The sequence below is a fragment of the Neodiprion virginianus genome, chromosome 4 (assembly GCF_021901495.1).
Source record: "Neodiprion virginianus isolate iyNeoVirg1 chromosome 4, iyNeoVirg1.1, whole genome shotgun sequence".
Lineage (NCBI taxonomy): Eukaryota > Metazoa > Arthropoda > Insecta > Hymenoptera > Diprionidae > Neodiprion > Neodiprion virginianus.
Window position 1 is genome coordinate 36,115,865 of NC_060880.1, and position 13,233 is coordinate 36,129,097.

Sequence of the window (13,233 nt, forward strand, 5' to 3'; positions counted from 1 at the left end):
GAGATTTACATCTCAAACAGTATCGACGTCAATTACAACAGCAAATACACAAGACAGACTGCACACGTAGGTATTACTCACAGTTAAAGTAGAGTAGAATTCCAGCAACGAGGACGAAAACGACTACGAGAAGAACGAGTAGAAGCAGAAGAATGGTCGGCCTGCACCAGGGACTCTGTCGAGCCTCGGTTTGTCCGCCCTTGGGCGTCCTCTTCTGCTCAACGACGCTTGACTCGCCGCTGACGTTGACAACGACACCCTTGTACGTGTACTGGGGCAATTTCTTATCGGCAAGAAACCCGTGATCGTCTTCGGGGTCCGAGTAGACCCCGTATGCCTCAAAGTTGCTCTTCCTATACCCGTTCGCCTTCTCCAAATTGGCCTGATCGGGGTCCCGATGTCCGGTCCTCGCGTCCCTGCCGCTTCCCTCCCCAATTTTAAGGGTCTGTTCGTACCCCTTGGGCCCCTCGAACCTCTGGGTGTAGCTCTGCGGCGCTACGTCGTATTTCGGATCGTAGGCCGCGGCCTGAAACCCGGCCTTCTCGGCCAGGTCGTACCCCTTGGGTCCCGTCTCGTACCGAGGAAGGGTCCCGTAGGCCTTGTTGCCGGGGTGAAACTTGGGGTCGTACTTCCTGGGATCGACGTCCCCGCCGGTCGTTCCGAGCTCGTAGGACGAGTCGTGGGTCCGGATACCGGACTCGTAACCCTTCGAGGTCACCGGGCCCCGTTCCTTTTTCTCGAGCTTGAGCGTCTCCTCGGCGTACCGAGCCTCGTACTCGAACTCGGGTTCCCCGATCTCCCGCGAGTACCGCCGTCCTTGCAGGTACTTCGCCTCGTAGGGGGCGTCTAGGTCCGATTCCTGATAGGCCCGTCTATCGTACCGGGGCCCGTTCTCGTCTCGCTCGAGGGCCGCCGACTTCCGGTCCAGGGTCCTGCACCCGTAGGCTCCGGAAGCCTCCCCCTCGTACTCGAAGTAACGAGATGACCGCCTCTCGCTTCCATAGTCCATCGAGCCCTCGACAACGTTCGGCAATTTGCTGTTCAAGTTTTCTCCGTTACCTAGACCTCCTCCTCCGTTCACGTGGCTGCTGCCACCGCAACTCTCGGCATGCTCGACGAGGTTCGGTAATCTCGACAAGGGGTTGTTACTACCACCGCCCGGCGTGTTTTCGGTTAGGTCCAATTTCAGTCCGTTGTTTCGTCTCATTTTTATTAACGATTTGCATCGTTGCTGATCACTGCTTTACCTTTTTTCCTCATTAATTGCAGTTCTTCGAGGCAGTTTTTACGTTTCCACTTCTTACCCTTCTTCTTATATCTCCGATGCGGCGGTTTTCATCGCCGTTGGCTCTCTTCTTTCGGTGTACAGTCTCGCAATGACGAGACCGACGTATGCGGGCGCCCTTTGTACACTCACGAATTACAAACTGCCAGCCCGCACCTTGGGGTTGGTTGTTTGGTTGGTTGGTTAGTTGTTAGTTGTTAGTCGTTAGCTTGTGCAGGTTAGCGGCGCGAGCTTCGTGCAGGTTTAGTTTGTTAGAAGGGCGCAATTAGCGCGGGCAAGACCAGTCTGAAAAAAAGAAACAGAGAAAAACTCCGTTAAGTACAATAATATGTCTTATGTACCTCACATGCTTGTGAGAAGACACATTTCCAAATTTCACCTCACGCGATTCGTCCGCAATTTATGCTTAAATTGATATCTGGATTCACAATCGCAAAAAGGATAGCGAATTTTTTTTTTTTTTCAACCGTAAATATACCGACTAGTTAATTGCAAACAATATTTTTTCAACAGCAATGAATTCGAAGTCATTGTATATACCAGTGTAATCGTACTGATATTTCCTCCTTTCTTTCCACAATTCTATTCAGTAATGAGAGATTGCGGCAATCTGAGCAACCGCAATATTGACCGACGTTGTATCATGTGTGGCGAAGGTGGACACCGGAAAAAGGAAAAAGTATTCGCATATCTTCGATATAACCGACATTAATCACAATACTCATAAAAAAAGGGACACGCAGTAGACCAGAGTATTTCATCTAGTCAGAAACATCGAATCAAATGGACCACACATCTCACACGAGGATCATGGGATTCAAAATACTGACTGTGAAAACCATCCACATCTTATCGATCTTCAACACCACCGACTTTGATTCATCCACCTTGGAACGCTGATGGCGCATATCGTATCCATGGATGGGTTATTTTCGAATTATCGACAAATAAATATTGTTTCAACTTTCAACTATAAATTCATTTCTCAATTCTCAGCGTATCTTAACAATAACTTGATGAGAAGAGGAAGTGACCAGCGTTTTTTTATATCGCATAACGGCGTATTTTGAAGTGTTTTTCATGGTTGTTGAACGGATGAATGAGCTACGTTCCTTTTCTGTTATTGTACCATAGCTAAGTAAAGTTCACAATTTATATTATTAATAGCTCTCGTGAATTTAAGGACAAGTCATTTGACATTACCGTGTTTTCTTCACTTGTTTTATTTGAGTATATATATCGTGGTAAATTTAGTCAAGTAATCGAGAATTGATACATTCTAATAATAGTAAAATTCTACCTCGGATACGAGGTGAAAAGGCATATCGGATGGCGATTTTCTTCTCGTCTTCAGCCCGATTACATTCGCGACACGCGATCCGGCAGTATAATGATATTCGAATATCCTAGCCGCTTGAATTGGGATTGGAATCAATTACCCTTCGTGCACCATTGAAGCGGGCTTTGGTCTAAATCTTCATCGGGATGGGTATTATTTAACAAACATAACAACTCCTAGGTCCGCATGTGTGTAACACAGCTCCTCGCGAACAACGGAGGTAATTATTCTCGGCTTCTATTCACCTTCGACGTGTAGCAGGATCTCCAATCCCTCGGGTTCCACGGGGTTAACCCGATCCAGATACTTAATTACCATTAATATAAACGGAGTTTGTGGATGGCTAGCGGGAATTCGCCGATCGAAACCATCGGGGCCAAATCCTCTTCGCGTTTCGTCCTCGAGGTAACAATTATCGGAATTACATTAAAAGGACAGGAAATGGAAATCGAGCATGGAGTTACGATCGAAACTGAGTTTTACAAGTAAAATATTGTACGTTGTAAGTATTGCTGGGAAATTACAAAAATAAAAAACGAACAGGTCCGAACGGGATGCAGTAAATGTCTATACGTTCGTGGCTTGTAAAATTTTCAACGGGCTAACCAAAGTAATAAATTTAACACCTAAAGGCGGGGAGTTCGAAGGAGAAGGTTGTTCTGCATGCAAATATCATTAGTTCCGGGGTGTAACTTCATTTGCGTATATTAAAGGGGTGGATAGCGCGCTTTATGCAAACCAGGCTGCGGAAGAGGAGAGTAGAAGAAGAGGGAAGAGAGAGAGAGAGAAAGAGAGAGAATAAAAAAATAACAAGAGTTGAAATATGAATAGCGAGAAGTTGGCGTTAATTATAATCGTATCGAATAATGACGGATGCGTGACGAAGGATTTTGCAATGAGGAAAAATCGGGGAATTACTGAGAAATAAAGAGAAAGGAAACGCACGAAATCGGTAATGATCGTTATATTCCAAGACTAAACGGTCGGGGAATGAGATGACTGGTGAGATATTGTGAAAAAGAAAAACAAAAAACAAGAGAAACGCAAAAAGAAAAAAAAAAAAAAAGAATCGAACCCTAAAGAAAAATAATCGGCGAAAAGAACCGACGGAAGAAAATCCACAATAAGATACGCTCTCGAATGTACGCGCCATTGAACTTTACTCGTTTTACGACTTCACGCCTGAACGAGTTACGGCAAAGCGTACCTACTGCTTCCTGAAAAATCTGCACTTTACATTTTTACGGAAAATTATGGCGAGTAAGAAGAATAAGAAGAAGAAGAAGAAGAAGGAGAAGAACGAGAAGAAGAAGGAGACATATAAAAATAAAATGAATTTTCAAGAGATGGAAAATGCTGCTTTAATGCTTCGTTGTTAAATGTTTCTTTTTTTTTTTTCTTCTCATCCTGTGGTTCGTCAGTTATAAAAAAATCAATAAAAATAACCGCGATAATAAAACTACGATGCAGTCGTTTCCCGATTTTGAACAGCAAATTATTAGCGTCGGGGCTTTCTTATCGCGTATGCGAAACGCGGATGTTGTTTGTTATCGGGAACATTAATAAATGTATGACCCATTCGTTTAATAACGTTTCGAGCTCCGATACAGTCGAAGATGAAACAAACTCCGTTATATCCAAGGAATTGGTATCGCCCAACTATTTCATTTAATGAACCGTCGTCGAAACTTTCGAAGGTATTTGAGGGGTTTGCGGATGGTACTATATTAAGGGAGGGGGGGAGGAGGGTCTGAATTTCTGACCCCCTCGATCCCCGGCTGAACTGAGATCCTTATGTACGTAGGTACGTCTGATATCCGTGTACGTAGTTATGTACTCGGGTTATGTATAAACTCGAACGATCTACTTTGTCCGAGATGATTCGCCGAGAAATTTCTGCAGCAACACCGCACACCGCTATTAATTTCTCGTTCTAATTAATATTACATACCCGTATAAAGCCTCGTACAGTGATATGTATACATACACATTATTCATGTATTATATACTCGTATACATATACTCTGCAGAACAGGAATGACGGACCATTTCAAGTTATCTGCTTGCTATACTGCCGCTCACCCCGAGGGAAGAAAAGTTTATTTTCTCCTTATTCCGCTTCTCCTACGTTACTACCTTCCTTTACTTTCTGTTTTTTTTTTTTTTATTTATTTATTTGTTTATTTCTTTTTTTTTTATCAGATTTTTTTTTCCGCTGTTTCTTCCCTCTTTCAATTTCTTACCCCGGATTACGGTCCTCGTTTTTCTTTTAGATCAAGTATATATCGTACCGTACAGCGAAGAAGTTTTGATTTAATGATAAAGTACGCGTTGTAGTTATATAATATATATATATATAAGGTAGAAAAGGTCTGAGGTACTTTGGTCGAGGAAAATGCACAAGTATATAAACTGCCGCAGCTTCACCGGACATTGTTTTTAGTCTTGAATTTTTCACCACTAAAATTGAAAATGTCGCAGCGTAAAGAATACAGAGTATGAAACAGAGTAGGAATAAAAATTGTAATTGTTAAGAATTTTAACAAACTCTGCGATGTAATAATGCATCGTGTATTGCATATCAAGATTTTGGAATCAGATGCATCTTTATAGATACGGATGGGATTAAAGGTAGAGAAAAACAAACCGCACATCTCGATAAAAATTTCATAGCATCAAGTTTTCTCAGTTTTATATTGTCTCGTTCTCTTTGTCCTTCTCGCCAGTATTTATATTCCCATTTGAACTCGTTTATTTGACGATTTGGCGCGTGGCGAAGCACCGCGACGACGAGCGTTTATATCTCTGCACCCGCAAGCTCAGTTGCATAAAAAGTTTTGAATTATTTATGTTTTTTCCAGGGCGCGTGGAAGCGCCACGGTGCGGCGGTATGCAAATGCATCGGGTTGCGATATTTTTTTATTTTTGTTTTTTTCTGTTTTTCCACCTTTTATCCGCCGCACCCCTCGTCCCTTCCATTTTTTACCGCACCTTTGAATGGCAAATGCAAACGTCCAACGTCATCTCTATACGCGCCGCTTTTCCCAGCTTTTCCTGCACTCTTCAACACCGTTGTTTGCAATCATGGGGAAACTGCATACATGTATACATTATACGCACATTATTCCGCAGCGAGGAATTTACAAACGGGGAAACGGATCGCGGGAAAAATCATTATCTCGCCTGCATCCGGTTTATACGCGTTGCCGGTGCAAACCGATGGTTGGAATACATCGACCCTCGAGCCGTAAAGGGAGCTCGAATCGCTGCTTTTAACTCCCGTGAATCACGACCCGCCAAGGGATGGAGCGATATATTGAAGGGGATGGCTGGCAGGAGTCTGCATTAGACTGATTGTCAGCGACGCGGTAACGAACCTCAGTCAATTCACTTTACAGCTTCGCTGCAAATCTCGTCGTGGGAATCTCGCGTTTGCCACGCTCTACGTGAAATGTTTTATTACGCGTGCTGGAGCGAAAGAATCGCGAGCATTTTCAATCATTTACCAATATACGTATGTACACTGAAAGAAATTTTTAGTTCCGGTTACCGCTCGTTCCTTACCTATTTTCAATTTTTTACCACTATCGAAAAATATAGTTCTAGGTAGAAAATGAAAATTAGTTTTCTAGCTGTTACCGGAAAGTCTAGCTTCCGTTACTGTTCTTTCTCATTACGATCACTGTTGCTATATTTTCTTGCAACTGTTGCAAAAATTTGTTTTTTTTTCAACGATACCTGTTTTACTGAATTTTTCTAGTTACTGTAATAAATGAAATTTTTCTCAGTGAAACGTACAGAAAAAGGATTGTTTGAATTCACAAAATATGGCGAAAGAAATGTCATTTGATTCAACAAAAAAGGCGGTCAGAACAACACGTTGTATTATAAATTTTTTTTTTTTTTTTCTTCTGTTTTTGTTCAGAAAATGCGGACAGAATTACCGTGATTAACGACGGTGATTTTTGAATGTTCGTTCCCGCCGCTCAAAAATTATTACATCCATTATCTACTCTTGAGATTTCGCATTTTCTCACCATTTGTCAAAGTTAACTCGCCGTAAAAGTTAATTCCCTTGAGAGGTATAATTCACGCGTCTGCGCATCAGTGTCGAAATGATGCCGGAAAAGAAAGAGGATAAAAAAAAAACGTGTACACTTATATAGATAAACTGATCGAGCAGCCTCTCTTTCTGCACAAATTTTGCCGAAAGAACACGGAGAGGATCAATCTCTGCCAGGCTGAAAGTAACAGGTTTAAAACGAGCTTTACATAATACAGCAAGCCAGAAGAAGGAGCAGCAGAGAAACTTGTCGTCCTTTTTCATCCCCGGATCTGCATCTCGGTCCCAAATATTTCGTAAAATAAATTTCAGCTCGTTTGATTTTTTTTTTTTTTTTTATTCTTTTTCGAAACGCAGTCGTTTTCCATTTAGATACTCGAAACGTAGCAAGTTTAAAGTAAATAAAAATCTAAAACACAGAATCATCAGATTTACTCTCTGCGGCTGTTTTGTATAATTTTGAGTTTTCTACCGCGGATCACTTTTTTTTTTTTCAAAAATATCTTCCGATTTTAAACCTCTGGTCTTTGGCTCGTTAAAAATTCCATATTTCGACCCCGCTGTTATTGTCCCGGGCGTAAAAGAGAAGAACTTTCATGCCGTTGACGAAACGTTGTAAAATCTCTGAGAGCAGGATTCGGGGCGAGAAAGGATCATGCGCCCCGAATAGTTAGTCGCACCCTGCGGATATGGCGCTTCTGTGTCCAGCGTCGCCCCCATGACACCCAAGGGTGTGATTCGACTCGACGTAGGTCCCGAAAACTTTTCAAGGCTCCGTCACGCCGCCCCCTCTCTTCTAATAAACCCAAAAACACGGACGATACCAAGCTGCAGTTTCACCCTCGCTTCTGCCCCCTCCCCCCCCCCCCCCTTCGTCGGTCCTAAGGGGAAATTATTTGCCAGCCGAGAAACGTTAAGGGGTTTCTAATGTCGGGGCGGGACGCAGCGGAGACACCCGTGTGATATGCCTCCTTGTATAAAAACGAATCCTCGCATCCTCCCGCTCCTCACCCACGTGATTACATAAATTTTTCGGCTCCCTATTTAAGCCACGTGGTTAACTACGCAATTATCGTTCGCCATTTTCCCCTCTTTCAAGTTTCACGTTTGAGGAAAATTCATGCAGGAACACATCCTCGCTCCTTAAGGGGTTACATGGGTTTTCAAGGGTCCAAAAAAAGAGGCCAACATAATTTCTCCTCATTGAACGAAGGATTTTTTTTTTTTCTTCGATCACTATTTTATATACATTTTACCGAAAATTTTACTTTTTTGCATACAGATTTACCAGAAATTCCAATTTCAATTTTTTTTTTTTTTTTCCAATCCTTCGTTCAATCACGACCCATACTCACGTACCAACAAAAAGTATTCAGTTTTTTTATTTCAGATGAAGCTATCGTGAGTTATTCTGACCACTGCGAGGATATGTGTTTTTCCAAAAATTTTCAACATTTTTAGACAACCATTACCTAAAATATTGTTCAAGTATTTTCTTTTATATACATATATGAAGTTTGAATAAAATAATATTTTTATTAGGTATATAACAAAAAAAAAAAAAAAAAAAAAAACAACTAGAGAAAATGTGGTTTTTGTTTTTGGCCCTTCAACATGAAATTAAGGATGATCTGGATGAAACATTTTATATATTTCGTCGCAAAATTGAGATCGTGAGGTGATCTCGTAGGAATTTGGAAAGATAAAATTTTGGAACCTTTCTTTTCTTGGACCTAAATTTTTAGACCAACATTTTTAAGAATCGGTATTTCGTAAAAAATTTATCAACCTGATGATACGAGAAAGTTGTAATATTTTCGACTGGACCAAAAATCCATGCAAATGTTCTGGACGTATTTTTCGGCTTTATTTACCATTTTTTCACTCGACTATAAAGCTTATTATACGTTTCAACAGCTAACGTAGATCTACCTACTGCGCGGTCAACCTGATATTTCAGCAAACTTCAGATGCTGGACATATTTCCAAATATCCAAGTCCACGTGTATCGTCGATGCGAAAAAAGGCATAGCAGTCAGATTCGACATGAAATTCCGAACAAAAACATCCCGAGAGTCTTTGGTTCCATGTTATTTCTTTACTTACATGTGAAATCAGAACTTTTTGGTATGATTGTATTCACGACTGCATCTGGAATTGGGCTGTTACGCCTTTTATCGCATTCACAATCTGTGGACTTAGATATTTGTAAATATATATACCAGTATACGACGATATCGAGTAAAGCATCCCCTTAACGCGTTTCCACGCTAAATTTAACGTTTAACCGCCCACAGATCGTTCAGGGTGAAATTGACTGAACATCAGCATCGTTTGTGCGAAAGCACGTGAGCCATATGCGGGCAAGAGACTCTCTTTCTCTCTCATTTTGTGCGCCTGTGTGCGCCCATTAATCGCAGCGATTATATCAGCCCTCGTCGCTTTCTTTCGCCCTAACGTTCATAAGCATACCAACGCATCGATGACGAAGAAAAATAAAAGGAAGGAAGAGAAAGCCAAATTTTTAGTTCCGATTACCGCTCAGTCATTAACCATTTTCATTTTTTACCACAATCGAAAAATATAGTTCTAGGTATAAAATGAAAATTAGTTTTCTAGCTGTTACCGGAAAGTTTAGCATCCGTTACTATTCTTTCTCATTACGATCGCTGTTGCTATATTTTCTTGCAACTGTTGCAAAAATTTGACGTTCGTGCAACGATAAATTGACGTTAAAGCCTCGTTTAACTAAAAAAGTAGAGTAAACCTCACAAACTGATCTTGCGTTGCAATTACCAAAAAAGGATCGACGATAGCGCAAAATGTTTACGCGTAACTCGTTTTTCGTAATTCCAACAATATTCAAACAGCTTCTTCACCGATACCTGTTTTACTGAATTTTTCTAATTACTGTGACAAATGAAATTTTTCTCAGAGTAACTCACATGTGTCATATCCAAAAACCATGAGTGCAACCGAGCTTTATTCGTCTAATCGGAGTAGAAATTTTTCCATTCAATGCCCGCTGTTATACGTGTATAATTGTTAAACTGGCGACGTGGCTTCTTCCTCAAAAACTTGGAGGCGTGTGAGCGCTTTCACAGCATCAAAGAGCAGGGAAACAATGGTTACGCCCTTTCTTCGTAGCGGTTCTAACCGAATCATTTGTAACAAAGCTGTACGGCAAGTTGAAAGGGGAAGGATTGTGCAAATTGATTAACAAGACGATACGAAAATCACGCTAGGAATGTGATACGTTTTTCTCATGGCTTGTAATAAAACGCGTGCATGCCTTTCGCTACTGCGTCGTGAGTGCCTGCCTGGGTTGTTTCCTTTCCTCGTTTTTTATTTCTTCGGTTTTTTAATTATTTTTTTTTTATTTTCTGCATTTTCCGAGCCTTGTTTTCGCCAGGGGATGAAAGAGAGGAAAACACGTTGAGCAGAGCGACAGGCCCGCGCTAATCGCGGTTGGTTTAAGCCCTGCGATTACTTAAAACGAAAGAAAAAATTCTCAAGGAGATAAATGAACGGTTGTGACTACAAGCCGCGGTCAAGTTGAATGAATATATATATATATATATATATATATATATATATATATATATATATATATATGTGTGTGTGTGTGTAATAATTATATTATACGTGTGCATATGGTGGATTACAGTGGAATCATGCGGTGGTAAAATCCACTTGAAACACCGCCATAATTATACCGAAAGATAAACACGTAACTTTAACTCTCCGGTTATGTATGTATGCACGTGTATGGACACCTTAATGTGCCCAACTTCGCAAAGAAGAGAAGGCAAATAATGGCGGAAGAATAACTATCGCAACTTACTTTTTACTCCGCTGCAGAGGTAGGCGGATACATCGAATTAGCGAGTGCAGATTATGCTTGGAAAAAAACGCTGCGTATGGATAATAAAATTACAGACTCTGCCAAGTCACTGCTGTACGTCAAATATATGTATATATGTACCTAATATATATATATATATATTTATATTATATTAGATATATATATATATACGTGTAGTACATACCTGTATTTGTGAACTGATTTTAATTAGCTTCGCACAAATTTACCCCCTTGATCAAATGCTGTAGAGGGTTTAGTTAAAAACAAAGCAGCCCTTGTAATTAAACTTGTTCCAAGTTTCACAAAAGGCTAGGGATGAAGGGTGACCTGCGCTTTCTTCGATTCTTAACGGCTCGATGCTCATCGACATCATCGTGCTGTTTAAAGGGTTTGTAGAGCTGGCTGTTTAATTTAACCCGAGCGAAGACTGGACGATTTCGTAATTTGGAAGAAAGTTTGATAAACCGTACGCAATTTTTTTTTTTTTTTGCAGTCTAGTTTGGAGAATCAGAAAAAGAAGTATTGCCAATGTTGTTCAGCTTTTTCCTCAACTTGGATCGCGCTACAAAGATGACTGCAAACTGTATTACATGTATTACACGTAAACGCAGAATGTTGGTGAGGCGAAACGGGTGGTAAAAAGAAATAACGTATGAGAAAAAAACTGGAGAGATGTATCTGGACGGCGGACGACTCCCTCCACCTAATTCCACGAAATCCGGCGTGATTCCAAGCTGTCCAAGTCTGGATGGGATTAGAAGAGATACAGCGAGAGGATTTCGCCTGGCGATCGTCGCATTTTTCTTACACCCGCAGAATCCGCTCTCTGCAGTTTTGCCGATTGGGGTGAGGGGTGAAAAAGCGAAATCGGCGAAACGATAAGGAGGGGTAAAATTAGACGCAGACTAGAAGCGGAAAAAGGGACGAGCGGAGGGTGCGAGAAACGAAGAGATTATTCCCTAAATTACCCTCTTTGTACAAAGAGAAATATATCGGCGAAGAAAGGGACGAAAGGGTGCAGAGAACACCTTAAAGAGGTGCGGCAGTTCCGTCGTTCTTGTCGTCCTCGTCGGAGTCGCGCTATTAGGTGCAGAATTTTAAAGCCACGGGCAGCCCCTCGGAAAAATATAAAAGACAAAATGTAATCGCCGAGTGTAAAAGGCCCTCGCAGCTCCTCCTGGAAGCGAGGAATAGGGGCGGGGCAAGATGCGGGGAGTAAAATGGTCCCATTCGCGAGATAACCGTAATGTATTCCACGAGCGGGATAAGGCTATCTTTTGCTGCCTTCTCCCGACTAACTCCCGGGAAGGCTCGCAGTCCTCGGTTACGGAAGGTAAACTCTTCTGCTCTGCACGGAGCAGCGATCCTCCTTGGTCCTGCAGGCCGAGTCGTCTCCGGCTGTCAGGTCTTCGCATCTAAATGCAAAACTTGTAACTAACCTCCGGCCCTATCGCCGAGGCCGTAATTATACATCGCGATATGAGTGTAAAAAAAAAAAAAAAAAAATACGGGTAATTTTGAGTAAATTTGTGCTCTAACCACCCTTGGGTAAGAGACAAAGGTGGATTCTTAATGAACTCGAAGGACTTTTGTACAGAGATTAGAAAATTATCTTCAGCTGTTAGTGAACTAGATACGCAATTTCTTCGAGTGAGTTTCATCGACTTGCATGAGATTTTAGTCGAGTCTGTAACGTCGTCCCACCGACGGAGAGGCGTCGTTACGTGTCTTGTCTCTCGTCTCAATCGCCGTGAGAAGCAGAGCCGTTCGTGTTAAGGCATTTGGCGAACGGTTCGTCACGGCGCCGAACCGAGCGGTGAATGTTTTATTGATGAAAGAGCGAGGCCGGATAGAAATGGTCTGGGTAATATAAGGTACAGAGGTTGAAGAGTGCCAGGCCGGGAGAAGGGGATGAGATAAGGGGAAGTTCGCCTCGGTTAGATCAGCGCACTTCAGCGAGTCTGTGTTACACCATGATCGAGATAAGTTCCGAAGCTGAGTCGTCAAATTCTCTTGCTTCAAGGCCTGCGGACTACGCGGCGCTAGATCGAAGAGGTCGGTAGGAAGGGAGGGAGGGAGGGAGAGAGACTCTTTCGAAGCGAAGGGTTGGGGATGGAAAAGATGAGAGAAGAGGAGAGGAGAGGAGAGGAGAGATTCAAGGCGAAACATGACTGGAGCAGGAGAAGCGAGACGGTTCGAAACGGAGGGGTTGCAGCGTCGCAGAAACGTGCGGAGTAACGTAATTAGTATCGAATTAACGGAAGTCTTAGACGATAATGCGGGAAGATGAAAACGGATTTCCCGTCGTCTCGAGTCACCGAGTGTCACATCAGGAATGTAATTTCGCCCCGAAGAGTACGAGGAGGTAAACGGTGTCCTCGACGAGTTGAGGAAAGTAGGAACAAAAAAAAAAAGAAAAAAAGAAAGAAAGGCGAAAAGAGGGACCGCGAATAACCCGAGAAAATACTTAAACCCAAGTTATTGCACGGCTCCAAACCGTCTCATTGTCCTTCTCCTGCGTTTACCGTGATTCATAAAACGTAGCCCATAGAAGAAACAGCGGTAGCTCCTTGCCTCGTTTTTCACTGGGAGTTGGGGTGAGACCTCACAGACATTTCAGGTAACTCGGAGGACCGCGACGGCTTCGGCATTCCGCAAGAGTCAAGTAAGTAACGATAATT

At 42.2% G+C, this 13,233-nt stretch overlaps 1 protein-coding gene across 5 annotated transcripts in view; it reads right to left on the minus strand.

The window, feature by feature from the left end:
- LOC124302321 (agrin-like) overlaps positions 1-13,233 on the minus strand; it is a 290,584-nt gene that overhangs the window by 178,789 nt on the left and 98,562 nt on the right. For 4 of the 5 annotated variants that reach the window (XM_046758370.1, XM_046758372.1, XM_046758371.1 and 1 more), the window contains exon 2: positions 82-1,570. The exons of the other annotated variant lie outside the window; for it this stretch is intronic. In XM_046758370.1, the coding sequence (XP_046614326.1) occupies positions 82-1,207 (1,126 nt within the window). In that variant the 5' untranslated portion in view covers positions 1,208-1,570. The remainder of the gene's footprint in view (positions 1-81; positions 1,571-13,233) is intronic. 5 annotated transcript variants of the gene reach the window in all.